We start from the raw sequence: 15236 nt of genomic DNA, 5'->3' as shown, positions 1-15236 counted from the left end.
ACAAAGTGCATGTGTTTAAAGCATAGTTTATACTCTAGTGTGAGAGGCACTGGATCAGTTTTTGCACGTTCTCAAATGCAGTGGCAGTTATGAAGCCTCTAAACTTATGAATTTGAGCCTTATCAGTGGAAAACTTTAGCTGTCATTCCCAAGGATATAGGATGCAATAAATTCTAACTGTACAATCAAACCAAAGTTTGTGTGAGTGACTTGTTTCTCTGCTACAACCAGCCTGTCCGCTGAAAGTTTTACTCCTGCTTGGTTATGGACAGCTGCAGCTCGAACACAACTGCTGCAGAAAGCTCACTTGTTTCCTATGCTGTCACTGCTCAGCCATAGCTCAAGCCATGAGGCAATCAGATAGTGCAAGACCAGATATGGCTCCTCTACTATAATTTTCCTTTTCTTGTAGTAAGGTAATATGTGCCAAAAGTCTTCAGCATAAATTAATTCTTCTAGCTCAGCCTATCACATGAAATAAGGCATCAAATACCATTTTCTAAGGCTAATGCTGTTTCTTTAGAAAGCTATTCAGGCACTATGAGTAGTCTCTATCTTTAGCAACATGTCTTCAATCAGTGCATGCTGTCTCTGCTGACAGCTCCTCCTTGTCTCTATAGTAATCTGCTAGACTACTGTAACATGTATCTTCTGTAACATTCTCCTCAGCTGTGCCAGATTCTCACAGCCAGTGGATGTTCCTCTCTGTATTTAATGCTTTTGGTCTGATAGCCCAAAAGGAAAGCAACTGGTAGGCTTGTTGGTCAGGAAAGACCCACCCCTTGCTATGAGGCCCCTCTTAGCTTTGACTAGTAAAAACAACTGCCTTCTGTTTCAGAGCCTAAACCAAATTCTGTTTCTAGTCTAGGCCCAAAGACCTTGACATTTTCAGTTAACTGTTCTGTCACTTAATGTGTTTGTCATAACCTAAGGCTATAAAGGCTTCTAAGACTCTAAAAATGCACAGAACCACACTGCTCATCTTTCTCATGCTTCCTTAAAGGAATGTGACTTAAAAGTCAACTGATGGCTTAATCTTTTCCCCCAGGTGAGATTGGGGAGGAACCAAAGAAATGTATACTTAAACAGGTTCCAGGTTCTGATGAGCAATTCAGTTGGGGAGACTAAGTCTAGTGCCACTGAGATCTGTGTAAACCTGAGCCTGAATGCTGTGATGCCACCTGCTGCAGTGCCCAGGAAGTACTTTGTTCATTCTACCAACAAGTGAAACTTCCCTATGTAGATCCATTTGGATGTTGAAGCCCAGCACTCTGTGGTGGGCCCTTCAACTAGCAGTGTTCAGATACCAATCACAGTGCTTCATTCAGCTTAAAGAGATCTTTGTGGAGTGAGTAGAGAATGCCTGCTTTTCTATGCTACATCTTAGAAAGTAGTAACTTTGTACAGGTCACTTTCTAATACAGTAGAGATGCTTTCTCTTTTGGAAGAGGAAACACCTCAACCTCAGAACTTGGTTTGCTCTTCTCACAGTGGCAAACTACAGTGCTTTAGATTTTTCATGCCTCTGTCATCTGCTAGTAGCTGTTACAAAGACTGAATTGGATGTCACTGTCTGAATAATAAACCAAGCACAGAAATTCAAGTGTAAATTGGTCTGAAACTAATCTCTTTGGTGGCACTTCTGCCATAGGAACTTCTTCCAGAATATAGATCTAAAGGAAAAACAGGAGTGCTTTAGGTATGCTTGCATTGAAATAGTGCAAAAATTATTTCAGGATGTTGTTTGAGAACTAGAGAAAGCTACAGCATGCTTGAAGCACTGTTATATCAAATGAACAAAGACTTAAGGTAAGGATGGCTATAGGTACAATGAAATTCAGATCCATGCAATATTTTTTTTGATGATACAGAGACTGAAGCTAAAAATAACATCCAGTCTTCTCTACCTGGTTTAAAAAGCTATCATCTAAGAGCTGTCCATTATGAATGGATCCATTTGTGCTGCAGTATAGATGTGTCTACATGCTGAGTAACAAGCGATACCATGACTAAAAAGGATTCACATAAGGCAGATATTTAATATGAATGTTGATAACTTCCTTTTATTAGAAAATGGGAAACAGCTCTCACATGTACTGCATCAGGAATTAGATTGCCTAATTTAGGCTCTCCAAATCATTTCAGACTTGTATACCAAAATACAGTGTGTTAAATGCATTTTCTTTCCATCTCTACAGTATAACCCCTGTGCCTGCAACTTAATTACTGGTTCAGCTCATTTGTTTCTTATCCAGAGAGGAAGTGTTGAGGGGGAAATATTGACTCTTAATTAATCATTTGGCTTTAATGAGGTCCTTATTTCAATCAATGCTCTCAAGACAGTTCTAGAATAATTTTCTAATGCTGTAGCTAGGAAACTCAACTATAAAAACTAAATAACCTGCAAATCCCTGGCTTCCTAGCATGAAATATTCTCTTCTTCTCCTCATCACTACTTTGCATTTGAAAAACTATGTAGGGCATGCTTGAACTCTACCATGAGCTTGTATTTGCTCAGCTCTTATTAGGAAGAAGTTCTTCACTGTGAGGGTGGTCAGACACTGGAACAGGTTGCCCAGAGAAGGTGTGGATGCCCCCTCCCTGGAAGTGTTTAAGGCCAGGCTGGATGAGGCTTTGAGCAACCTGCTCTAGAGGAATGTGGACCTGCTGATGGCAGGGGGGTTGGAACTGGGTGATCTTTAAGGTCCCTTCCAACTCAAACCATTCTATGATTTGGATTAAAATCAGAAGCCTCCTGGTTAAGACTACTGAGGAAGAAAACTCTTTCATCATTGATTTCTTTTACTACTGGTAATCACCTCATAGTTACCAGGCAGAAGAACATCAAGGCTAGTCTTTTGCATAGGCTGTTGAAGCCTTGAGTCTTCCTTGAGCAAAAAAGCAGGGAGTAGAGAATGAAGAAGAAAAAAAAAAAGGTAGAATAGGATGGTAGAATGGAAGGAAAAGAAAACGTACTAGTATTTAGAATCAGAGTTCCTTAGATGTGGCTTGTCTTTAAACTTCACGCTCTCATAAAGGTGTTTTCAGCAGCAGAACACAGCTTGCATTTCTTTGGCTGTAGAATCTCTAAATGTCTTTAGGAGGTATGCATTTTGTTTTGGCTGGTTGTTTGTAGGCAAGCACTGCTCAGTGAAGGTGTTGTAATGGTAAATAGAAACATCAGTTACCAATGCTACAAAAGGGAAGAAATGGGACTGAAGTCAAGGTTACAAGAAAATAAGATGAAAGCATTAAAAAACCCCAACCAAACAAACAAAAAAACCCCACACATAGAGTCCATTTCAGATTGTAAGTGCACTTCTAAAGTAGAACTCCTGGGCATGATGCAGTTCAGTGTAAAGCAACCTTGAAGTGCAGAATTCTGCTCAGGTGAAAATTGAAATAGAGTCGAAGATGCTCTTCAACCACTAAGAGATATCAAGTCCCCTATAAACAGACCACAGCTTACATAAATTCCCTTCCTAATAGCTAACAATCAACTGTGGTCATTAGTGCTGTTTTTCTGTTCCTATTACACTGCTAATTGCTGCATGTTAATATAGAGAGCAGCTCTTGAATAATTTAAAACTCAAGAACAAGACCTCCTTAGCTGCCAGGTTGAGACTAAGAGTATTCCATGCAGTTTGGAGGTTTTTGTATCAGTTTCTGCTCATAGTCCAAAATAGCTACATCCTGCTAGTTCCCTGCTAGCAGGAGCTAGCAGGGAAACTAAGAGTATGATATATTCCTATACCTCTAATGAAGCCTGCTTCCAGAAAATAAGTGCTTTGATTTCAAGATGGGCAAAACACCTGTCTGCAAATTGCTGAAACTCCACACTAACTTCCCCTTGCCACAGCTCAGAAACAGCCTAGGATTATGGCTCCTGGCACCAATGCACAGCAGGCTGGAGGTAACCAAAGACTGGCTTTCTTGCTTCTAATAATTCAGATCAGATGCCAAATAAAAATCCCTTAGGAAAGGTGTTAAACACTTAGTTTTCATTCTTGGCACTACTGTCTCCTTTCACTCTAAGATGGATCAAGAACTCTAGTCGCTTCAGAGGAAGCAGATACTGTTGGCTATGTTTTTTGCCATTAAAAGCACAGAATAGTCCTAAAGCAAGAGCTGAAGTCTTTCTACCCTTGAAAAACAACTTGTAGCAGTGAAATCTACTTCCCAGTCCAATTCACATTCCCATGCCTATAAAGAAGTTGGTGTAGGTCTAAGAACAATTAAATTCACAAGTGAATATGAACGTATCATTTATTTGAGGTGGACAATTCACAGTATTAAAAGTCACAGGTAACAAATTTTATCTTGAATTTGAATCAGAGGTTTATTTTATAGTTTTCAGGGGCAGCTTCAGAGAAAGTAAAATACAAAAGATATGCAGCACGCATCACAGTCAGATGCGGTTGATGAAAAAAACCTAAAATATGAAATCTCAGAATGCAATTTAAACAACAAAAAAAAAGCTGACTTGGGATGAAAAAGATGCATCTTGAAGGCAATCCACTGAATGGCTTTTTGAATTATTTATTGTTAAAAAAGTATGCAAACCATGGCACAGACATATCCAACCTTTTCAGCTGTGAGGAAAAGAAAACCTTGTCCTAACATATTGATTGCATAAGTCTAAATATACAGAAAATTTCAAGTAAAGGATTGTGGTCTGTGGTGGTTTGGGCACCAGGACATGATCTGAAGTAAAAATTCCATTTCTTATTTAAAAAATTAGAAGGCTATCTGCTTTTCTTCTCTCCATCCACTGGTTGATCCGTTTCAGAGTCATATTGGCATTTTTCCACACATTTCCTAGGGAACCAGCCTCGTTCTCTTATTCCACCTTAAGACATGAAAAGTTGCATTAACTTGGAGCAAAACATGACCCACTATTGAGGAAAAACACAGGACTGGAAGAGACATCAAGGGCTCACCTAGGTTATTCTCTTCTCCAAGGCAAGACATCTAAGTCATTCCTAATATCATTGCTTGGGGACACATGGATTCACTCCCACTGCCTAAAGTGTTTTCAGAGATCTCCAAGGTTTTCCCGTGCTTTACCTTCATTACTATGAGAAAAATCTTACCTCATACCCTATCTGAACTTCTGTCTATAATTCAAGGTCACAACTCTTTCTACACACCAGGGACACAGGAAGCAGCTGAGAATCTTCTCTACAACAGACTTTCACACAGCTGATGACTATTTGCATATACTCTGGCTGTCTCCTTTTCCTCTCCAGGTAAGCCACCCCAATTCTTTCAGCCTTCCCTTTCAAGTTACATTTTCTAGTCCTCTGATTATTCTCATTGTCTTCCTCTCACTTTCCTCTCAACTTCCATCCAGTGTCTTTAAAGCTGATCTTTCTCTTTCTTGAGATGCAGTAACTGCTTTTACTTGTGGCAGTATTTCAGCTGAGTCTCTGCCAATGTTGAGTAGGACATGCATGCTTTGTGTTGACTCATCTTAAGATTATGACTGACTTTTTTTCCTCAGAAGAATTGCTACTTAATCATTAATTTTTCCATCTTCTTATAGTGCAGCTTGTTAGTCTGCCTATTTATAGCATTTTGCTATACACTCCTAACAAATCTCATCCTATTTTTGAAGCCTAATTCTCCAAAATGCCAATGTTATTTCGAATTCTAATCCAGCCTCTTAAGTACACACCAAGTTCTCCACCCAGACCACATTTCACCTGACTTTAAAAAAAACCCATTTGATATAGCACAGATATCTTCTGCTAATCGTCACAATAAGTAACACAATACAACCTATTACCATGGTCATTTCAATGACTCATTTAGGTTTAATGTTTGAAATAGTTCAGAGTTGGAGTGAGCTGCTGAAGCAAGGAAGGTCTTCTAGCCCATGAAGGTCTCAGACCTCCCATGAAAAGCATAGACACTTTCTAAGTAGTAACTGCTGGCTACCTCTCTTTTGCCAACTCGAGATGTACATACAATGAATTAACAGTTGTTTGGAAGAGACAACAGAATTCAATGCACCCTCTGGCAGGCAAAAATTTTAGCTCAGTCCAAAGGAGCAATGCTAAAGTACAAAAAGGAAAAATTTCAATGCAGGTGGCTGTGATGTTGTCTCTCTGCAGATGAGCAGAAGTCTTTAACAACTTTGATAGCTGTAGTTGTTAGTTTTGTAAATGCATGTCAAAGTTGTTGGAATCAATCCCAAAAGACATAACGTCTCCTTATTTTTAAGAAATACAAAGAGTAACCTAACATCTTATACGTATATGGGGTGCTCAGGTAGGAAATCTGATATCAGAAAAAGAAATAATTATTAACCTCTTTAGAGTCTCAAAGCCTAACTTTATCTTAGAGTATGAAGTGTCCCCCTTCCCACTCAACCTTTAATAAACTACTAGATCAGTGTTCTTTCAGTCTGACAGGTTCATTTAATGTTTATCAAAACTGGCAAATATACCACATGTAAAGAGCAAAAACTGTGGATGTGGTTTTAGAGGAGAGAGAAGCTAATGCCACTAAGATCAGTCATTATACATTTTTGAGAAATGAACATGTAATATTGTCCACACTTCTAGACAGCTATAAAATCAATTGTAATTTTTGACAGAAAAAGTGAAAATAACTGCTTCATACCATCAACAGCTGAGTCGAGAATCTTCTCACCATACATCCAGTGTCTAGGGAAGAAAGCATAACAGGTAATTAGATGCCAGAACTCATCTCGGCATTTCTTTTAACCAAACTTAAAGGTGTGGAGCCACTAACTTTAAGCCTCTTGTGGCTAAAATCAGATCCCCTTTACTCAGTGCAATTCTAGGTTCTTCCGTGCACGGTGTTGTGAAGAATGTTTTAACACCTTTAGTCACAGGGCAGCAGACACCACTGTAGTCTTCTACTGCTCGATACCGCACCTACAATTTGAACAGAACACAGCAATATATTATTGCAAGGAGTTATGACCTTTCTCACAGTTTCATACCAAAAAAATTAATTCAAGCATACTGTTAGATTTGAGCATAATGACAATGGCTGTCAAAGGGACTCTAAATTCTAAATTAACTGCTTAACAATGAAGCACTGTCATCTTTATTATCACATTTCTTACCATCTGGAAACTAAGGACCAAAGAAAGCTAAAAGCTAAGTTTAATTAAGCAGAGGTTGCAGCCACTGCTTGTGTGGAAACAAAAAGTCCTTATTTAATTGCTAGTTTTAAAAATCGAGAAATATTTTCAGCAGTTACTTACATTTATTCATACTGATATTTCAAAGTCATTTGAGACCAAACTTCACAAATACTTACACTTCTTACTCGCTTGTCTGCCTTCTGTTTCAGTTGCTCTATCTATAAATGATTATAAATAGAAATTTAGGCAGTGTTTAGTTTAAGAGGACTTGTGTATTCAACACAAAATGAAGTCAGGTTTTGAAACCATTTAACAGACACAGGGAATACTGTTAGTATTTAAAAGCACTCACAAAAGCGTAGCTTTTTAGTCTACCAAAAATGGAAGAATATCTGACAGAATTCCTGTTTCTTAAGTATATTTATTACTAGTCAGTTTAGTTTAGTTATTTAAAAAGCTGATACATTACTGTGAAGAAAAGCAGTGGGGAGAATTAACTTGAGATATCACTGAAGATCAATTACCGTCAATGTGTATTGATGACAGCCCTCTCTTACTGGCCAATCCAGGCCATCTCCCTCAGGAATCCCAGACCATGTAAACACTTGCTTGAAGTTCTTCCATTTACTTCCCATGTCATAGGGAAAAATAAAGGTTTCACCCGTTTGGTAGTACTGGATTCTGTCTTTGGCCTGGAAAATAATTAAGAAATACAGTACGTAAAAACATACCCTACAAACTGCAACTCAGCAGTAAATATTAGGAAGGCCAGATCATAAACCCTGTATGGGGTCAATGAGACCTAGAGGCAAACATTTTGAGGCAAGAGCAGTAAATTCCTTCTATACTAACCCAGGCTTTTAAAACTACTTACAAAAATCATTGCATTTAGAAGTGTCTCTGGTTTGAGTCACCCCTGCTCCTTTACTCGTTAACAACAGAGTCAATTGGCTACACTGACTGATCCACTCCATACTTTGATTTTATGGGTGTTTTTGATTGGTTGGGTTTTTTTAAAGGTCTGATGCCTCCTGACTATTTCTCAGTTACATGCAAAACTTTCACAGCTCAGGATTATTTGATTAATAATCATGAGCATAATTCAAGATTGATAGTGTCTATTCCACCTCTCAGAATTGCATATACAGGCATGCTCTGAATCTCCCATGTTTTGCAAGCATGAACTCTTCATTCCTTCAGTAACAATGACATCTAGTGGAGCAGCCACAGAAGAGTTTGTTCTCTTTGTCGCAATAATGTCTTTTTTGTTAAACAATTATGTATTACAATCTGTGCTCAGTTTTCAGAAAGGACATATTAGCAGCCTGTGTTTTACAACAAAAATTTTAACAGATTATTCCAAATTCTACTATAGAGTTGTAACAGGGTTTTCTTTCATTTATGTGCCATTGTCCTATTATTCAAAGTTCTAATAGGACTAGGATCCAGCCGAGCCAGATTCCATGCAAAGAGAAGGCATTACAATACTTAGGTACTTATACACAGTCAACCCTAACCATTCTACGATTCTATAAGATCCTCATGCTAATTTTGACACAGAGTAAAATAAAGACAAGGTAATAATAAAATGTTTGTGGACTTATACAAAATAACCTGGTAGCACTGAGCTAGTTAGTAAACATTGAGTCAGTTTTGCTTCCTTTAAACTTCGCTTCTGCTGCCTTGCTGTATTTCTTCTGAAAAATCTTGTGAAAACCTCTATAAAGATATGGAAATCAAAGAGAAGTTTAAAGGAGAGCAGACTAGGTATCTCATTATTTTCTAGTACTTCTTCAAATTCAAGGAAAATCCTCTGAATTTTAATCAGAGAAGTAGGAAACGGGGAAAGCCTTGAGCCAAAACATACCACCTAGAATGGGCAAGGAAAGTGGGCAAATGAAGACACAGGCAAGCATAACAAGACCCAAAGACAACTCAAGTTTCAGAGGAAAACACCCACATATTCCAAGTAGATAAGCAAAGTGTCTTAAAAAGAACTATTTTTCTATTTTCACACCAATTCTCCCAAACAAAAAAGAAAAGATCTATGTAATTAAATGATTTCTCATTTAAGTGAATTTCAGAGACAGTAAGAGAAAAGCTGATTGTAGGTGTTAAATCAGTGGTGAATTGAAATGATGCCTTTGGTTTAAATCCAGAGAGGTGAAAAAAGAAATTGATAAATACAAAGAATAAACTTTGTAACAATACAGTACAAGACACTGTAATAAAAGCTTACCTTTTCTTCAATCCAGGACTCGATTGAAGTTTTATTTGTCAAAATTACTTTCATCTAGTAATAAAAGTGTTAGGTGAAATTAGCATTGATTTTCTGCAGAAATATATCAGCTAGGCAAAGAAAACAAACTAAATTTGCTTTAAAGGACAAAGCAACTTTTATAGGATTAAATGAAACATACAAAACATTCAAAATTAAGATTCAGCATAGATACATGCTAATGTTATCCTCTAAAATTATACACTTAGACAATATCATGCAGTATTTCAGTTTATGCTTAAAATGTGTATTTTTGTTTCCTTGCAAAAATCTCAAATATTTTAAGGAACGTATCAGGCATGTTTATACCTATTTTCGGGGGTAGGGGCATGTACGCCTGAAATACCAAGTATTTTTCCTTCTCCAGAGAGTTTATAAAGCCCTCATGTCTTATAAAATATGAATCTCATGTTTTCTTAGTTCATTATATTTCTCCCATGAAAAATAATTGAAAAAAAGTTGTGGTAACAACAGAGGAACTGGGAGAAAGCAGCATAAAATCCTGGAAAAGTTACACAGCAACCTAAGCTCTAAACAACTGCTCCCATCTCAATCCTGAATTCTATTTCTGCTCCACAACCAGGCAAAACTTACAGCTTTTAACTTTTTTGTAACAGAAGCCATAAACTTACTTGGATAATAAACAGCATACCAACAGCAATCGTTGTTCCTAATGCCAGTCCTAAGGCAAATAAAGATGCAGCAAATGCAGACAGTCCAAAGGGAATAATGGGTCGAGGGTCTCTTTTGGCTGCACTCATGTCAATCTTTACAGAACTCCACCCAAATGATATCTGCAAAGGGAAAACATCATTAAGCTCTAAACCATTCCGACTGCTGGAACAAAACAAGTTGCCAATAAGAAATCTGGCTCTGAAGGCAAGTGTCCAACTTCCAACAGGTTTATAATGCAAATGGAGTAATTAAAAAAAAAAAAAGTATTCAAAAAACCTTTCCCCTTCAGAAATACATTATTTGCTAGATGTAGGCCTTCTCTAGATGGAAAGCTAAACCAAAATCGTCATCTTGCAAGCTCTACAAGTTAGATCTAAAAATCTAGACTCTGGGACGTCAACAAAAACACATTCACCAATTTCAGATAGAAAATGTTTGCATAGCACAGTACCCATTTTAATGGAAACACTACAGGTTTTCCTCTGAAAGCTTTAGCAGATAGCAGTGCTCAACATTACTGCTCTGCAAATACAACCCACAACCTTCATCTATTACATTCAGTTGATGTTTTCAAGCTCTTCATTGCAACCACAGAGGCTGAAATCAAAGCTCATAATCTTAACCTTGGATCTGAGATAAGGGATAAGGGATGTATTTCACAACAAGCTTAGCTCATTGTTGCTGCAGTTTTTCCATTTTAAATCAAATTAAACATAATTTATTTTTAGTTACAAAAATAATGTACTTTTTTTCCTTGAAGAATTAGATACAATTCTAAAAAAGCGTCAAGCAAAAGAAAATAAATAGCATCTAACCCGTGTGTTGGAAATAAATAGCAGCTAGTTCCTCTGCCAGCCAAAACACAGCCTGTCTCTCTCTCTATGAAGTGCTACTCAGAAACTGTCTTCAGTCAATGCAAAGCTCTAGGAAACTCCTAGTGATTATGAGAAGCAACAGGGAAAAAAAAGGGAAAGAAAATAAAAAGAACTTTTTCTGAATCCCCCTCTACACTTCTGTGTGTTGTGTGAGAGCACACTTCGCACAGGCAGAGAGCACAACTGAGAGCACATATGCAAAGAATAACAAGGAATTCCACATGCTGCTTCTCAGGAAACAAATTGTCTCATACTTCCAGAGATAAGCTATTCATCTGACTTAAACAGTATTTTAAGCATTTAATTATGTTTTCTTACTCTGTTGTAAAGCTGAGTGTACATAGTCATAACAAATATGAAAGAAGCGTGAATGCATCCCAGTGGAGCTAAGAGGAGAAACAGAGTGAAAGATGCATGATTCTGGTATCCACAACAGTTGTTGATCCAAGGACAATGGTGATCCATCTTCATGACACATCTGTAAATAATAAATAGTGATTAATATAAAGGACATATATGATGTTTTTCAAAAAGGTCAAAGAAAAGGACAGCTAACTTTCTACTATTTGGCCTCCATTCATTCATTTAAACTCACCAATTTCCAACAGTTTAGGACAGTAATGTAATTCTTGTTTTGTTGCTATTCAGAATGATATTTCATGTTGTAAAGTGAAAGAAAGCGAAACAAGAAGTCCCTCCTGGTCCTCCCCCCCCAGTTATCCCTCCTCCTCTTTACTCAAACTTGCTGGTTGCTAATAGACACCATATTCCAGAGACAGGAGACAGAGGCCTAGAATGGGATGTGTAAGAACTATCAACACAATAATTAAGTACTAATATTATTGTTGTGTTTTTTTTTTTTTTAAATAAGCACACAAGGAAAATAAAGGAACTACTTGCAGAAAGAACATATATAGACAGAATCGTGTTAATGCCTCTTTCTTTTCAGTAGTAGACCCTCTGAAAGCTTCATCAATTGCTATGTATTCACCTCACACAACTGTAAGTCCTTTTCAAAAGCTATTTAACAAGTGTCAACACCCTAGAGACATTCTTGAATTCAATATAAAGCTTGTTATTTTGGTGCAGCTTACAGGTGAAAAAAAACACCTGATGAAATATTTGTCCACATCCCAAATCACATCAATTTAACAGGTATAAAAGTCACTGTTTATAATATTGCAATTCATCTGCACCAAACCTAAGGATTGAACTGCACAAATATCCAGCTCCTTTGCAAATAACAGTTAATTGTTTTGGAACTACTGACCCCATTATCTTTTAAGCTAGTCCATTAGCAATAGGAAGTTCAGTTTCTCCCTTTTAAAGAATTAATTATTCTTCATTAGCATATGCTCAGCTGCCACTGTAGAAGTTCTTGAACATGTAAACATAATTATAAGCACAAGTGTTTCTGAAGAAGTTCCTAGTTCTTAGCTAGAAACCTCACCCCATTCAGGTGGGCCACAAGAAGTGACTCCATTCATGCACTGAAACTTGTCATAGCATAGAAGACTTCCAGCAACAGTTTAAGTTACTGACTTCATTGCAACAGGCTACAAATACATGTGGAATGAGTTACTTTGGCCAGAGTTGAGGGGGTGGAAAATTCTTAAAGCATATCAGCAAAATTATTTGGAGAATGTGCTGCAGTTTCTTCTGTTTTATTTGACAAAGGATAAATTATTTAAAGAACTTGCTTTTGCAAAAGCAAACATCAGGGTCTCCTGCCATTTTCTAAGTCCTCAGTGTAAAGATTTTCACTCCAGGAAAAGAGTCTAATTTTAAATCTCAGGGTAATGCAGCCAAATTACAGCACTGCTCTTCAGTTTCAGACTCTACTTCCTAAAAGCACACTGACTGCATCTTGTGTTTATAGAAATAACAAATGAATGTGTATGTTGCAATATCCTTTTACCACATTCTCTAAAAGTCCTTCAGAGGACGAACTGCCCAGTAAACCTAAGACAAATGCAACTAAGCCTGGGCTGCTGACAGCTGAAGTGGCTTGCTTTTTTCAAGTTGTACTAAATTCCAGTGCAGCTATAATAAAATGTCCTTTAGCTCAAAACAAGTATGTTGGAAGACTAACCTATAACAAGGCACAAAATTTTAGCTCATTTAACACACAGACTCCCCTTGAAAAAAGACTTTGGTGAAGAGTAAAGATCAGTCCAAAATTTCCACTGGAATCAACATTTAACTCTCATTTAGAAAGATGACACAAGAGGCTTTTCTATGCCCTGAGCAAGCAAATGTTTGGACACAGAACTTACAAAGGACTGAAAGACTTTCAGGTATTTACATGGGCTCTCTTCCCTGAAACAGTACTGCAACATTTTAATGCTGTCAAGAAGTTTTTATGAGGAACCGATTTCAAGCTAAAAAGAAAATCTTAAAGACAGATTTAATAATTAAACTAAAACACAGTAAAACCATATAGAAATCATACAACTAGAAAGTTGAAATACTTGAAATTAATATAGTGTTCATATGGGACCCTTAAAAATGCACGATACAAGACTTGGAAAGATAAATTATATTAATAGCTCATCATTAGATGAGAAGCTGCTTTAATATGGACTTAAGACAATTTTAAAGAAAGACAGTACCTGTTACACTTTCGACAGTGGTGTGAACGTGGTGCCTTATAAGACTGACACACTTTACAGTATTGGAGATACATGCAATCCTGAGATTTTTCCTTTAAACAGAAGAACAGGCGTGTTAGACGGTGTGTTAGACATATACATAATTCTACTGGCAATACATATCTTGTCAATTTTCTAACCTCAGCACCTTCACTTTCTTCTGACAGAGTGTGTTTCATAACCCAACCCTATTTAATGGTAGGTGGCGAGGAAAGAAACAAAATTAAATAATCTCTTGGTCATCAACACAATCATCTCATACTGTTGAAAGTGCTGGTTGCTAAAAGAAATAAACAGTTCTTCCATCAGAAAGAGTGACTATACAAGCAGGGTTTCATAGTGAAGTTCTGAGCGTAAAAAACCCCAGTATGAGGCCTTTATAATTTAAAGAAAATAAGTTTTTTAACCTTGTCTCTCCATTTTAGACCATGAGCCAATCTAGCCTTACTACTAAGATACAATACTGTTAAGCATTAATGTTCAACTAGCTCTTATTTGCCTTCCCCCCTCTCTTATACACACACACACACCAACTACAGCAAGATGAGAGACGGACTTGTAGGTGCCAAGTAGTACTGGCCAAAATCTTCCACCCACAAAGCGGAATACCCCGTTGTCCAGCTATGACTACATTAGGATCCTCTTCCCACTACACTCTCTTCCTGAGAAATACTCCACAAGTAGAAATGTGACTATTACTAATCTTTGTGCCATGCCACTGGAAGACAAACTCTGGACACCTGTCTTGAGATACTGAACCTGTATCAGTCTGGTCCTTGACTACTACTCGTCCAAGAGATTAGTGAAGCAAGGGAAATGCAAACTTCTGCCATGACTTCTAACACTGTATTGAACATAAGATGAACACATAATTTTCAGGCTTGCATTAAAAAAAGTTAAATTTGCTAAATGAAGTTCTTCTAGTCCTTATTACTAGCAGCAAAGTCTTTAATACAACAGTGTCTGTGTGAGCGTGCAGATAACCTTGAAGTTCTCATTCCCAGCTAACAGTTCTTGTTTCCTGTTGTTGTGCTTTGAGAAGAACCTACAAAGCATAAGGAGTGTTGCCAATAACAAAGCAATACTGTTCAGCCCCCCATCACTGTAAACGACGGAACAAGGAAGGGCTGGAGTAAGCTAGAGCATACTGGAAATGCTGGAAGCAGCAGGAAAGCAGGAGACAGGCAGAAAGTTAAGATGTCGGAAGAAGATAAGAAGGAAGCCACAGCCTGTGAATGTGCTGCATTCTTTGGGGGAAAAGGGGAGCATTGAAACACACACTCACAGCCCAGAAGGCCAACCATTTCCTAGGCTGCAACAAGAGTCATGGGAGGTGATGCTGCCTCTCTACTCCACTCTTGTGAGACCCCAGCTGCAGTACTGCATCCAGTTATGGCACCCCCAACTAAGAAAGACATGGACCTACTGGAGTGAGTCCAGAGAAGGCCACGAGGATAATTAGAGGGCTGCAGCACGTCTGCTGTGAGGACAGGCTGAGAGAGTTGGGACTGTTCAGCCTGGAGAAGAGAAGGCTTCAGGGAGACCTTCTAGCAACCCTCCAGCACCCGAAGGGGCTCCAGGAAAGCTGGGGAGGAACTTTTTACAGGGGCAAGGAGTGACAGAACAAGGGGAAATGG

General features: G+C 37.9%; 1 protein-coding gene across 1 annotated transcript; it reads right to left on the bottom strand.

Moving 5' to 3' along the window:
- Window positions 1-4745: 4745 nt before the first annotated feature.
- On the bottom strand, window positions 4746-13652 carry ZDHHC6 (zDHHC palmitoyltransferase 6; the record flags this gene model as incomplete). The annotated part of the gene is made up of 9 exons (XM_010172072.1): window positions 4746-4849; window positions 6628-6671; window positions 6760-6905; window positions 7297-7338; window positions 7645-7812; window positions 9360-9413; window positions 10031-10192; window positions 11267-11426; window positions 13561-13652. Coding segments are annotated over 9 exons (972 nt in total), but the record flags the coding sequence as incomplete, so codon positions are not given.
- Window positions 13653-15236: the final 1584 nt, after the last annotated feature.

The sequence above is a fragment of the Antrostomus carolinensis genome, unplaced genomic scaffold (genome assembly GCF_000700745.2).
Source record: "Antrostomus carolinensis isolate BGI_N321 unplaced genomic scaffold, ASM70074v2 scaffold7207, whole genome shotgun sequence".
In the NCBI taxonomy this organism is placed as follows: Eukaryota; Metazoa; Chordata; class Aves; order Caprimulgiformes; family Caprimulgidae; genus Antrostomus; species Antrostomus carolinensis.
The sequence above is the reverse complement of the archived record's forward strand: the minus strand, read 5'-3'. Positions and strand labels throughout refer to the sequence as shown.